This window comes from Ammodytes marinus (genome assembly GCF_949987685.1).
Source record: "Ammodytes marinus genome assembly, chromosome: 2".
NCBI classification, from domain to species: Eukaryota; Metazoa; Chordata; class Actinopteri; order Uranoscopiformes; family Ammodytidae; genus Ammodytes; species Ammodytes marinus.
Genome location: NC_137231.1, coordinates 28,893,549 through 28,906,210, shown reverse-complemented (window position 1 = coordinate 28,906,210; position 12,662 = coordinate 28,893,549). Strand labels below are relative to the sequence as shown.

General features: G+C 38.8%; 1 protein-coding gene across 2 annotated transcripts in view; it reads left to right on the top strand.

The window, feature by feature from the left end:
- The first annotated feature begins 800 nt into the window (after positions 1–800).
- The window catches only part of slc39a14 (solute carrier family 39 member 14), a 33,298-nt gene continuing 21,436 nt past the window's right edge, over positions 801–12,662 (top strand). For both annotated transcript variants that reach the window (XM_080036962.1, XM_080036963.1), the window contains exons 1-4: positions 801–1,006; positions 8,612–8,685; positions 9,965–10,155; positions 10,698–10,862. In XM_080036962.1, coding sequence (XP_079893088.1) covers positions 9,994–10,155; positions 10,698–10,862 — 327 coding nt within the window. In that variant the 5' untranslated portion in view covers positions 801–1,006; positions 8,612–8,685; positions 9,965–9,993. The remainder of the gene's footprint in view (positions 1,007–8,611; positions 8,686–9,964; positions 10,156–10,697; positions 10,863–12,662) is intronic.

Genomic DNA, 12,662 nt, shown 5'->3' with positions numbered 1-12,662 from the left:
CTTCCGCCTGACGCGTCATTACGTTAGCGGAGGGATATCGATAAGATATCTATCTACCTAGCTATCGCTATTAAGAAATGTTAATTTCACAGAAGAAAAACATTGTTTCTGAACATATCTTTATAGAATATATTGATATTGTGAATAAGTCGTGCAGTAGCAGGATTGTCTTGGACTATATGACTTCTGTAGCAATTAATTAATGATTCTGGTCTCCTTTTGTGAGTTATTTACAGTGTGGAAATGCATGTGCTATTCTTAACAAATATTGTATTTATAATAAGGTAAAATAATTGTCCTTTAAGATATTGCATATAGGCTAGTGCAGGGAAAGTTCCAAATTCACGAATCAAAACGAACTGAATCCAAACACATGCTTTGTTTGAGTTATTGATTTATTCAGATATTCCTTTTAGTATGTAGGTAACTCCTCTAAACAGTAAAAAATTAAAATACGAAAAGGGTCATATTCTTCTGCAGTGCGCATGCGTTGTCCTTCTGTCATCGTTGAATCCCACTTGTCTTTTTTTACAGTTTGTAAAGTGAATTATGATTCATGATCTCTTCTCAGGTCCAGGGTAGGCTATGATCTTTGGTGAGGATTATTTTTCTCTCAGTCAGACCAACCAATGGTTATTTTGGTAATATGTGTCTGTTGTCTTGCAGTACCCGCTTCCCACCGCACGAGGGAGACACGGCCATTGTGAAAAAGGACCAAGTGTGTCGACGTCACCACTGACAGACATTGTCCAGACTAGCAGCACATCCTCCACGCGCTTCTGCCCTTGCTCTGTCTGCTGTCAGGCTTGTTTGAATGGGAGGAAGAAGCAGAAGAAAAAAAAAAGAATGCTCCGTCCGTGTGTGTAGCGTCTGAATGAATGGCTGAACGTACCGATACCGGATACATCCAGCTGCAGTGTGCCCACATCTGACATTTCCTTTCCCCGATAAACAGTGACATTTCACGGACGCTGTTGTTGAGAGGAGACGTCAACAGCATCACCGGGTGAGCTAACAACCACGGCTAATAAGATGCTGGATATTACACCCACTGACTGTAACCGTATACACATATTAACCTATCTGGGCTCATAAATAACCGTGAATAGTTTTATTATTTTACACAAACACACACATATATCGTACACAAATGGGGCTATAGTGTAACCAAGGACCAGCTACTGAGGCTAATGTAGCTAGATCAAGTTTAGACTGCGATTCGTTGACAGAAGTATTCGTTTGATCTTCTTTCAACCTTTAGGCGTTTTTGCGACAATCACAGAGATGCTGGGAAAAGGCATGTGTGTAAAACGTGTGAGGGAAAATATAAAGAAATAGCCTAGTGCAAACCTGCAAACCTGCCAATTTAGCATCATATGACTAGAGTACATCAAGATCAAGATATTTAATGGCATGCTTTGTACAGTAAAACAGGTAGTTGCAGTGGAATTCTAACTCTGTTGTTCTCCTAGTCCTACACACGTAACATACTAAAACTAATATATAAGATGTAACACAATATTGTAGCCTATATGTCTTGAAGAGAAACTGCTAGGTGAAATAATAAAAAAAATAAAAAGTATGTGTTTTTCTAGTACACAGTTAAACAGTTGATTATGTGCTATACTTTATTGTAGGAAACAAAATGCACAACTAGTATGAGTAGGGATAGGCAATGTATAAATGAGTGTACATAAGTATGGTATATAATATAATATAATGGTGCAAGTATGAATGAGTGATTTTCTATTTTTCGACCATAAAGATAAATAAATAGCTGGACAGATAGCATACTGTATTTGTTATACATTTCGTTTTCACTCAATGCTCCAAATATGATAGATAGATAGATAGATAGATAGATAGATAGATAGATAGATAGATAGATAGATAGATAGATAGATAGATAAGGGAAATAGCAGCACTGTAACACCTGTAACACTATTTCACATATTTGACAAACTTACTCATAGTTGAAAAAGATACATGGAAGTAGGTATACAACTGAACATTATTTAAGCAAATGTTAAAATATTTAGTTTGAGTATTAAGAAACAATAATGTAAACACACTATGTAATAAATGTGAAATAAATAAATGTGCTACATTATTCATAGGTCTGCAATTTAATGTTATCAAATTTGTGGCATTTTACATTTTTTCTTTACACACTTAACTCCAAATATGTTCAAGTTAGCAGTGATGGAAGAAGCATTTGCCTCATTTTCTTTAGCAAAGTAATCAATACCATACTGTTTAAATATTCTGTCTACAAGTAAAAGTCTTGCAAGTTGTAAACTATCAAAAGTAAACATACTCATTGCCTAACAATCGCTGTTTTTAGAATGTTAATAAACTTAGACATAGCAGCATTTAATAGTGGATGATAGGGGGAAAAAATCATATTTGCTAATACATCTTGAAAAGTGGTTAAATAAAAGTGCAAAGTCGCTAAACGCAATGGCAAACGGTTAACGACCAGCACCTCAAATGTGTGCCTTGGTCTAAGACATAAGCTGTGTGGCTTCTGAAATCTGGGCCCCTGACCTGTTAGCCAACCTCTTGGTAGAAGTGAAGGCTTTAGTCGGACCGAGGCATCATCATCACCAGACCCTTTAATTTGAGGGTGAATAGCTCTTTGTAGTAAACTCAGGATGAGTGGACAATGCGTTCGGTGGACCTATACGTCATGCCCACAATGCATCACTCTCTCACCTAATGGCAGGTTTGGTTTGAGGATATCGGCCTAAGGAAAAAAAAACAATAATTATGGGCCTTGTGTAATGGTTGATGGGTCGACCATACAGCTTAACCTGGCCTTAGCTCCTGCTGTACATATATAAAGTGTCCCGGGAAGAGACATTAGTATGTGTGTTCAGAGGGGAGAGGACCAAACCAGGGGGCTGCTTTTTAAGAACAAACTACTTTGAATCAAGACAGAACTATTAGTGGCGGGCATTGGCTGCTGTGTGTGAGTCTTCATTCATTAAAAAAGGTACAGTGCAATTTATGCTTTTAGCTGGACTCTTATTTTGAAAAACGCTGTCACAGAGGAAAGTGGTTTCTTGTGTGTGTTTAACAGCAGGCTTATATGTTGATAGTGTGTGTAGGTGACGAATGCTGCAGTACAACTTTCTGTTTAATCTTAGGGTGGGACGATCACCAGCTCCCACTATACATAATTATCCATGATATAGCACCTTAATTGTTCATAAATACCATTTGGAGATAGTTTGTTTGGTTACGTAAATCCATACACGCACGCACGCACACACACACACACACACACACACACACACACACACACACACACACACACACACACACACACACACACACACACACACACACACACACACACACACACACACACACACACACACACACACACACACACACACACACACACACACACACACACACATAATTAAACCTCCATATACAGTGTTTCCCCTAGAATTGTTTTTAGGCCCGGTGGTAAAAGCTGATAAAGAGTATGCGCGCGGCGTGCGTACCAAATTTGTATTAGAAATTGACCAAAACTAACTGTATTATGGATGAGCCTCTTTTGACAGCCCGCTACAAATCAGGGCATAGGGTTATGCCTTCACATTCGGTACGTTTGTACATTTTGTGTTTCCCTCAGGATTTTTTGAGACTGCTGGGGGAGAATGGACCTTCTAGTGGGGTCTTGGGGCATGCCCCTGCGGAAGAAAACCTTTACCTTTTTAAAGTTAAATGCATCAAACTGGTGCACTTTGAGAAGCTAAATCTGATTTTATTTTTTTTGCTCTGTAAACAGCTGTCATATGTCCTGCCTAAAACAATTTTATGGAATAATTTGGAGACACAAGCCATATAAACTATTGAAGAAAAACACATAGATATGAAAATAAAATACAATAAACACGAAGACCTAATATAGACAGGTATATCCTGTCTAGTATTAATTTCTGGAATAATCTGGATCATGAAACATTTTCTTTAATTTATCAAATATTAATTTAAAATAAATGAATTAACCTAGGCTACACATCATGATTAACCTATCAATCAAAATGTGTGCAAAATAAGCAACATTTTGTATTCTGACCCATTATATTTCATGTAGCCTAGTTCTCAATTTAAAACATAAAAATAAAGTAGCATTGAAAATACCAAAAAATAAAGCTTGTAGGGCTACTATGACTATAGCCTGCTGTTTTCAAGATAACTTGCTGCGCTGTCTCAGCTGTTGATACAGATTGGTTGCCATGGCGACGTAGCAACTTTAACTTTCTAAGTTTTGCTCATCACTTTTTCCTGTTCAACTCCCTGTTACTGAGTCCTAAATATCTCCAGTGTAGCCTATGCCATGGACCTATAAAGGAAGGTTCTTTCTCGTCAGTTTCCCTGTTTGACATGTGCGCTCCGAATGCACACGTGCATCGCGCAGCGTAGCGGAGACAAAAAAAAAAAAAAAAAAAGATTAATAATTTTTTTTTTTTTTTTTTTTTACTTTTTTTTTTTTTTTTTTTGGGCAGCTGTTGGCCTGGCGGGGGGTCCCGTTGGCCTGGCGCGCCCGCCAGGCCTGTATAATGGTAGGGGAAACACTGATATACCATTTATTGAAGTATAGCTCAGAGGAACTTTTAAATATTTCTGAAACGGTCACATTTTTCCTCTGATGATCATTATCCACATGTAACAGCAAACAAGACCATCAGTGCAAAGAAAACAATTTTTAAATAGTTTTTCTTAATGCCTTTGTCGTGGGTACGCTCACCCAGGAACAACAGCTGGTGTAGTTAAAACACTACCGCTTTTGTCCGAAGGGGGTGCAAGAATTAACACAAATTGAAAGTTCCTCGGAGCACCTTTTAAATTGTAAGCGACTCCTGTTGGTTAAGTGTCTGCCTGCACTGTTGTTAGGCTGTTAGAGAGCAATCGGATATTTTATTTCTTCTGAGTCAGCTGGTAAAGTTGATGATGACAGGGGAAATTTCTCACTGGAGCTGTGTTTACACATCTGTGTGTGTGTGTGAGAGAGAGATGGGACAGTATTGTACATGACATAGCATTGATATATAGTTGCCTGGTGAAGCCAAAACATCATGTGCATGTTAACGCAATCCCAGGGCTCAGTATATGACAGTGTGTGCGGTTTTGAAAAATAATGATATCTCGATATGTTGGGCGATTTCGCTGAAAAGGTGATTTACGATAACTAACTTCAGAATATGCACAAGCAAATCCCCTCCACTGAAAATATATAGTGCACCTATAACTTGAAACTAAGTTATTCAAGTAAGAACAATACAAAAACACTAAAATCACCAGTGCAAAATATGGAACCATATATTTTGCAATGTAAGTGGTGACAGCGTTTTGTTATTTCTTGAAATCTGTTCCCTTTTAGATTTTGTTACAAGGCACTCTTTTGCTAAATGACTGTCAAAGTTTCACAGTTATTTGTTGACACTAGTTTGAGTGTGTTTTCTTGCTTTTACCTAGTTGGCAGATCGTGATGGACCGCTATCTGCAGAGGCTTTTTTAATTCAGTGGCATACCTGATATTTTCGTTTCACTCTTTGTCAAAACAACAATTATGATATTATCGTCATAGATATATTGCACAACCTTTGGGCTCAGATTTTCTCAGATTCTCCATTTTCTTTATTTATTATCACATTAGCTTGAGGCTAGTCACTTGTTGTTTTTGCCAATGTGTGTATGGTTTTTATGAAGTAAAAATAAGAAGTGGGGCAAACTGGTGACTTTCTAAGGAACAGGGAAATGCCTGAAAGGAGCTGTGAGTCAAATCAGCGGCATGCCTTTGGGATTGGAGTCCAGCAGAGCGTGACTAAAACATTTTCTCACGTTTGTCCTCCATTGCTGGCTCTAGTCTACAACTGGTATTAAACATCATAGCAGAGAGTTTAGTGGGGCTGGCTTAAAAAAAACTTGTAAAAAAATTCGCTTCCTATTTTCTGAGATTCCAGGTGCCTTAAAGGTGCTACGAGGAACTTTTGAATATTTCTGAACAGTCTAATTTTCCCTCTGATGATCATACATTACTATCAACAGCAAACGAGACCATCAGTGCAAAGAATGCTTTTTTTATAAAGTTCTTCTAAATGCCTTTGTCATGGGTATATACGCTCACCAAGGAACTACAGCTGGTGTAGCAAAAACAATACTGCTTGTCCAAAGGGGTGCAAGAATGAACAAAAAATGAAAGTTACTCGGAGACCCTTTAATATCATATGCATTACAAGCTTCTAATTAAAATAGACACACAGTAACATGAAGATAGATAAGACATGGAATTACATTTTCTTTCATGTCCTAATTTGCCACAAGTCCTCTTAGCACACAGTGGACTGGATTTGATCCTAAAACCCTCTTTTGAACTGCATCCAGAAATGGATTTTGATTTCGAGAATCTTGGGATCCCAACAGATTCACATTTCACACTCACAGCCCTGTGAAGGACTAACAACAACAACCAGCCTTTATCTCCACGGCTACAAATAGGCCTTGGACTCTTAAAACACACACACACACACACACACACACACACACACACACACACACAGACATGATTTGTGTGATGGCATCATGGCACCAGTCTGACCTGACGTGCTGACATTTGAAAGCAGCTTGTGCATTGTGTTGTTTGGACCGTAGCCACACTGAGACCAAGGCAAAGGTCTGCCAGGGGAGAGGGGCTTCACTCTGGCTACTTCAGTGTTGATTGTTGCTGTATGCTCTCCAGAGAAAAACAACAACTTATTTAGGAGTGTGTGTGTGTGTCTGTGTATTTAGTGTCTGTCACAAGTCCTGGGTTATTATTAAGAGTTGACAGGCAGCAATTTAACGGTCATTCTTCTTAAAGGTGCTACGAGGAACTTTCAAGTATTTCTGAAACAGTCTCATTTTTCCTCTGATGATCATACATTACATGTGACAGCAAACAAGACCATCAGTGCAAAGAATGCTATTTGTTTTTTAATATAGTTTAAAGTTATAATGGCTTTGTCATGGGTACACTCACCCAGGAACAACAGCTGGCGTAGTAAAAACACTACCGCTTTTGTCCAAAGGGGGTGCCAGAATTACCACAAAAACTGAAAGTTTCTCGGTGCACCTTTAACCTATTGTCTTGCTTTATACAGGGTAGAGCAAAGCTAATACTGGATTTTTAAAAAGTTTTTTTTCAATATCACATTGAATTGTGTATTGAAAGATGTATTCCGTATTTTTTACAAGGACTTTACAACAACAATAATTTTCATTGGGAGATTAATTTGACCTTTATGATATAACATAGTGAAATATATCCATGACATTTTTATTAGAACTTTTTGTTTCGACAAACAAGTTAAAACAAACAAATTTACATAAACAAACTGAACAAATAAGTACTTTTATTATGAAAATATTTGGAAAATAAACCCTGTCAATTTAGATAATGGTTCCAGGACTGTTATACTGTCCTTTCACTAACAACAGCAACCAGCAACTAGAAGGGCAAGGTTAAGATTTAAGAGCACATTTACAAGGATTGGGTAAGTAAGACAATAAAAGCCTGGGAGGGAAATTACATTTTTGAGCTAAAGACACTAAGAAAAGATTTATTCTTTTATCTGTGCCCTGTTTTCAAGTCTTTCCCATGTACTTTAGAACAAGTCCTACTGATAAGAGCATGGAGAAAGATTTGTGAGAGAGGGAACAATGCATTGGGGAGAAAATGTCTAGACTACGAGAGCTAGAGAGAGAAAAACGGAAAAAAGTTACCGTATAAACTGAAACGCAAATTAGAAGTGTGAGAAAGCAGACAGGACTTTCATTTTGTGAAAGTTGTATTTTATTTGGGGAAAGTTGACGGAGCACGAGGATAGCATGAAGTTAATGCTAGGGTCTGTGTTTATAAGAACATTGAAGTTCAGTTATGAAGTTAAATGAACTTTTTGGGACTTTTACTGAGCATGCCTTACACTCTGTGGTTTCTCATTTCTCTCATTGCTCACCACACACACAGATGTGATATTGTTTACCACTGAGCAGTTGGTTGGTATGGGGCTTGCTCAAGGGCATCTCGGCAGAATATATTTAGATAATATATTTCCTTGTCGGATTCCACTGCTGTCTTAAACTAAATGGCCCTGTCTTTGAAAAGCTAAAAACACATTTACAAGAACTGCTTGTTTCAGAAAAAGTGACAATGTGGTTTTGGCCCAAGTGTTAGGCTGGAATTTAAGGGCGAGACATGACAAGCAGTGGTCAATTTTCAGATGTGTCTGTTTTGCTTCCATAACATGTCTTTTTTCATACTAGGTATAAATCAAAGGTCCAAAATGTACTTTTAGGTGTCTAATGCACCAAACCTTGTCTGTTTGCATCAGTATATTTCTCCTATACGACCATCTTTAACAGCCATTATCTCAACATTAGTTTTTTTTACACTCTGAACCAAAAAAAAATCACTTTTGAGTTAACATTTCTACCCTTTAAAGAAGGCTAGTCAGTGGTTAGAAAGTGAATACAGACAATGTAAGCTGATGTATTTGTATTCTTCACTGCCAGTGAGTTGTAACCTAAGTTGTATTTGTCTCCCTCTCATCCACAGTCCACTGCACCCTGAGGGGCCCACAGCTCACACGCTCTACCCACCAGCTATCATAAGAGCCTCCGTAGGAGAAGGTGAGAGCGGTTCTCTACTGAAATGAATGGCTCTGTTTATATAACACCAAGCTCTCCATATGGACCTGCAGGGTGTACTGAAAGGAATCAGTGCTGTGTGTGTGTGTGTGTGTGTGTGTGTGTGTGTGTGTGTGTGTGTGTGTGTGTGTGTGTGTGTGTGTGTGTGTGTGTGTGTGTGTGTGTGTGTGTGTGTGTGTGTGTGTGTGTGTGTGTGTGTGTGTGTGTGTGTGTGTGTGTGTGTGTGTGTGTGTGTGTGTGTGTGTGTGTGTGTGTGTGTGTGTGTTGGGGAGGGGAACAACAAAGTTTAAGTTATGTGAAGTGGTGTGAATTGTGAAATGTTAGGTTCGAAAAAGTAGCTGCACTATGACTTTATGTTCTCAATGAATTGTCACACCAGCGTGTATGTATCAGTAGTATGATCCATTGGTGCATGTCTGGTGTGAGTTTGAGAGAGTGTTGCTGTATCTCACTTCCTGGTTTATAACAATGATGTCACTGTCAGTGATTGAGTGTGTTGTAATTTACTGTAATTGTCAGTAATTGGCGTCTGTGTTTATCCTGATGTTTCCTGTCTCGTCTTTGTGCTTTGTGCTAACAGTGGGGGCTGTTGATGGGCTTGTGTGTTGAGTGCTTCACTGTTTGTTAAGATTGGCCTCTTACCTATTAAACAAATGGATATTCACACATACCTAAAGGGGCACCAGGCAAAATGATTCAGTCCCCTCTAGTGTTGGGTATCAATCCTGCTTTTTGAATACCGATTCAAAGTTATTGGGTCTAGTACAAAAAATGTTTCATACTGTTGAGTAAAAAGTGTTGGCAACTATTCTGAAAAATTCAGAAATGTTTACGTTTTTATTGTTTATCAAAGCTTTACTTATACAGGGAATGGGGTCTCATTATGAAGAGAGACCTGTTAGACAACAACACATTTTATTTAATTTCTTCTCACCCAAAATAATTTAGAAATAATGCCAAATGCTTAGTTTAGAGAGGAAAATAAGTAAATATGTTTTTTAAACTAACTACAGACTCTGCAAATGTACACAAAATCCTCCCTCCTCTTAAAGGCATACTAAGAGATTGTAATCCAGTACACTTTTTGTCAAAATCGGCTAATATCGACTCGCCATCCGCTGCCTGTCCGTCGTGTGTGCGTGTCAACTATGTCTCCACTGTTTAAACATAAACAAGCGTTCACTGGAGATTGCTTAGTATGCCTATAAACTGCATTGTGCACCTTTTTTATAGTTTTTTTATTCTCGTCTCCCTCACACAGATCAAAGTCCTCCAGCCAGTGAAGAAGCCATGCTTATGTGCTCCCGCCATGGCCGTGCCTCTATGACTGTCTCCCCCCTCCCCCTGTCCCTGTGCCGTCTGATGCTCTCTGCCCTGTCGCTGGCTCTGCTTCTCTGCTCCTTGGGTCCAGTGACATGCCAGACCCAAAGTCAGAGCCAATCCCCTGCCCAGGTAACCTGTGGAGTTTGACCTGTAAATGTATTTTATTCTGTAAACAAAAACTACAATTACGGTAATTCCTTCTCAACCAAAATCATCTCAAAATAATACCAGATGGATAGTTTAGAGAGGAAAGTTTTTTTTTAGTTATGATATAATTATTCAATGCTAGGAATTACATGTAAATCCCCCCTCCTCTGAATCTGCATAGCGCACCTTTTTAAAGTTTGTTTTTTAATACACAAATAAAAAATACAATGTTCCTTGTTTTGCATCACCAAAAATCATCTTGAAATAATACCAGATACCTGATGGAAGGTTTAGAGAGGAAGTTTTTTTTTAGTTATGATAGAATTATTCTATACTAAGAATGACATGCAAAGTAAAATATGTCTCGTAAACTAACTACATGCTCTGCAACTGTAAACAACCCCCCCCCCTCTGAATTTGCATAGTCAAAAGTATGTTTTGTATTCTTCTTAAACAAATTCAGACCCAGTCTTTCCTGTTAACAAAGCTACAATAACGTTAATTTCTTCCATCCCCCTGCCCAGGTGCTCCAGGAGCTGCTGAGTCACTATGGGGACAACGGGACCATCTCTGTGCCCCAGCTGCGTGCTCTGCTGGGTCTACTCAGCCAGGCCGAGGGAGAAGGTGACGCCAACGACAATGTATCTGTGACACCTTTAACCACACCGCCCAAAACCAACATCTCCAAGGTGAGAAAAAAACATTTCATTAAAATTATTATTATTATAGAACTCACTTAACTAACTAATTAGTTTTTAGTAGACCTGTCCCCGATTCTGAATTTTCTCACTAGAGTTCAATACAGAGATTCAACTATTCACCATTACTACTGTATTTTTGTCAGAAAAAGTGCACGGGTCAGATTTCCGGGAACTTAAAAAATTATTTACGGCAGGCAGACTAGAACGTCCTGTGTTTCCCTGAACGGTTAATAAATCAAAGTTTACTTTGCTTCACCATTGTCATATTACCATTATTAATCTGACAGAGTCACATATGAATACATTACCTCATCAGGATGCATCCTGCTGTCTCTCTTTCACTCACTTCGTCAACAAATGCACTGGCTGCCGGCACGCGCTTAGGCACTACTGTCATAAAAACACATCCACTTTAGTCCAAAGGTGCCGCTACAATCAACTAAAACTGAAAGGTCCAAGTAGCTACCTTAAATAACTCCTTAATAATACTGTGGCGGTTAGGATTTTGTTTTTCTGTGTTTTAATAATGCCTGCATTTGCATAAGCCTTATAATGTGTGTGTGTGTGTGTGTGTGTGTCCGCTGAGTAATATGCCCCCTCTAGGGTCATTGGGGGTGGCTAATCCTTTGTACCGTTATTTTGGGGCTCGCCAGCTGAAAACGTTTTTGAACCCCTTAGCTAGGCTTCAGTGTTGAATCTATATATATGAAAACTATATGTAGTATATGCAGGTTGTACTAGCAATAGTAGATAAATCAAATTGCATGATCAAAGTATTAAAAACCAAGCATTAAAAGCCAATTGGCTGTGGTCCCTATGATAGAGGTAAATCCAGTTTAAATCCTGTACTGCAAGAAGCAGGAGTCACCGGCGCCAGATAGCTGAAATATTTAACATATTTCCCATGCTTAGTGTCGAGGATGATTGACTCTCTTGCTGAATTGCTTTTGAATAGATTTTCCCCCCGAATAACGCTGGCAAAGACTTCTGAGAAATGTAATAGAACAAGAGGTAAAAGTCACACATAGTTTGGATGTCTGATGTTAGCGCACAGGTTATGTAAGCGACTTAAAGGTGGAGTCAGTGATTCTGGAGAACGCTTGTTGGCAAAATCTGTGTATATAATATCCCCTTACAATCCGCTACAAGTCTGTACTGTGAGCTGGGAAAAATAATCAGTGTTTATTCACAGCCTAGGCTCTGTAAACAGGCACGTTGCTAGCTACGGTGGGCCCCCTTTGTTTACATAACCTTTGTCTACATAACAGTTTACAGAGCCTAGGCTGTGTATTAACACCAGATTTTTTTCCAGGTCTGAAAAATCATGAGGAGATATTCACTGATTTTGACAGAAATTGATTTTGACAACAAGCGTTCTCCAGAATCCCTGACTCCATCTTTGCACAACCTGTATGAATGATAAACAAAAGCACTTAAGCCGTCAGTTTGTCTTCCTTTGTAATGGAGAATGAGTCAGAGAACAGATGTAAAGCAGCCAACCTTTGACCAATAACTCTAACTGTCTCTCTGCATTGACTGAAACACACGGGCGTCTCTTCAGTCACATGTTGACTCATGTGTGACGCGCACGTTGTTCAACACCTTTAAACAGCTATTCATCACTAGACACGTTGGATTCCTATATGCACAGAGATGACACTATAGAGATAAGTATTTGTTTTCTGTGCTGAATTTTTTTACAAGAATTGAATAGAATATATGAAAAAAATATATTTTCTGGGGGTGCTCGTGCTGTAGTGGTTAGTGCCCCCCCCCCTCCCCCATAGA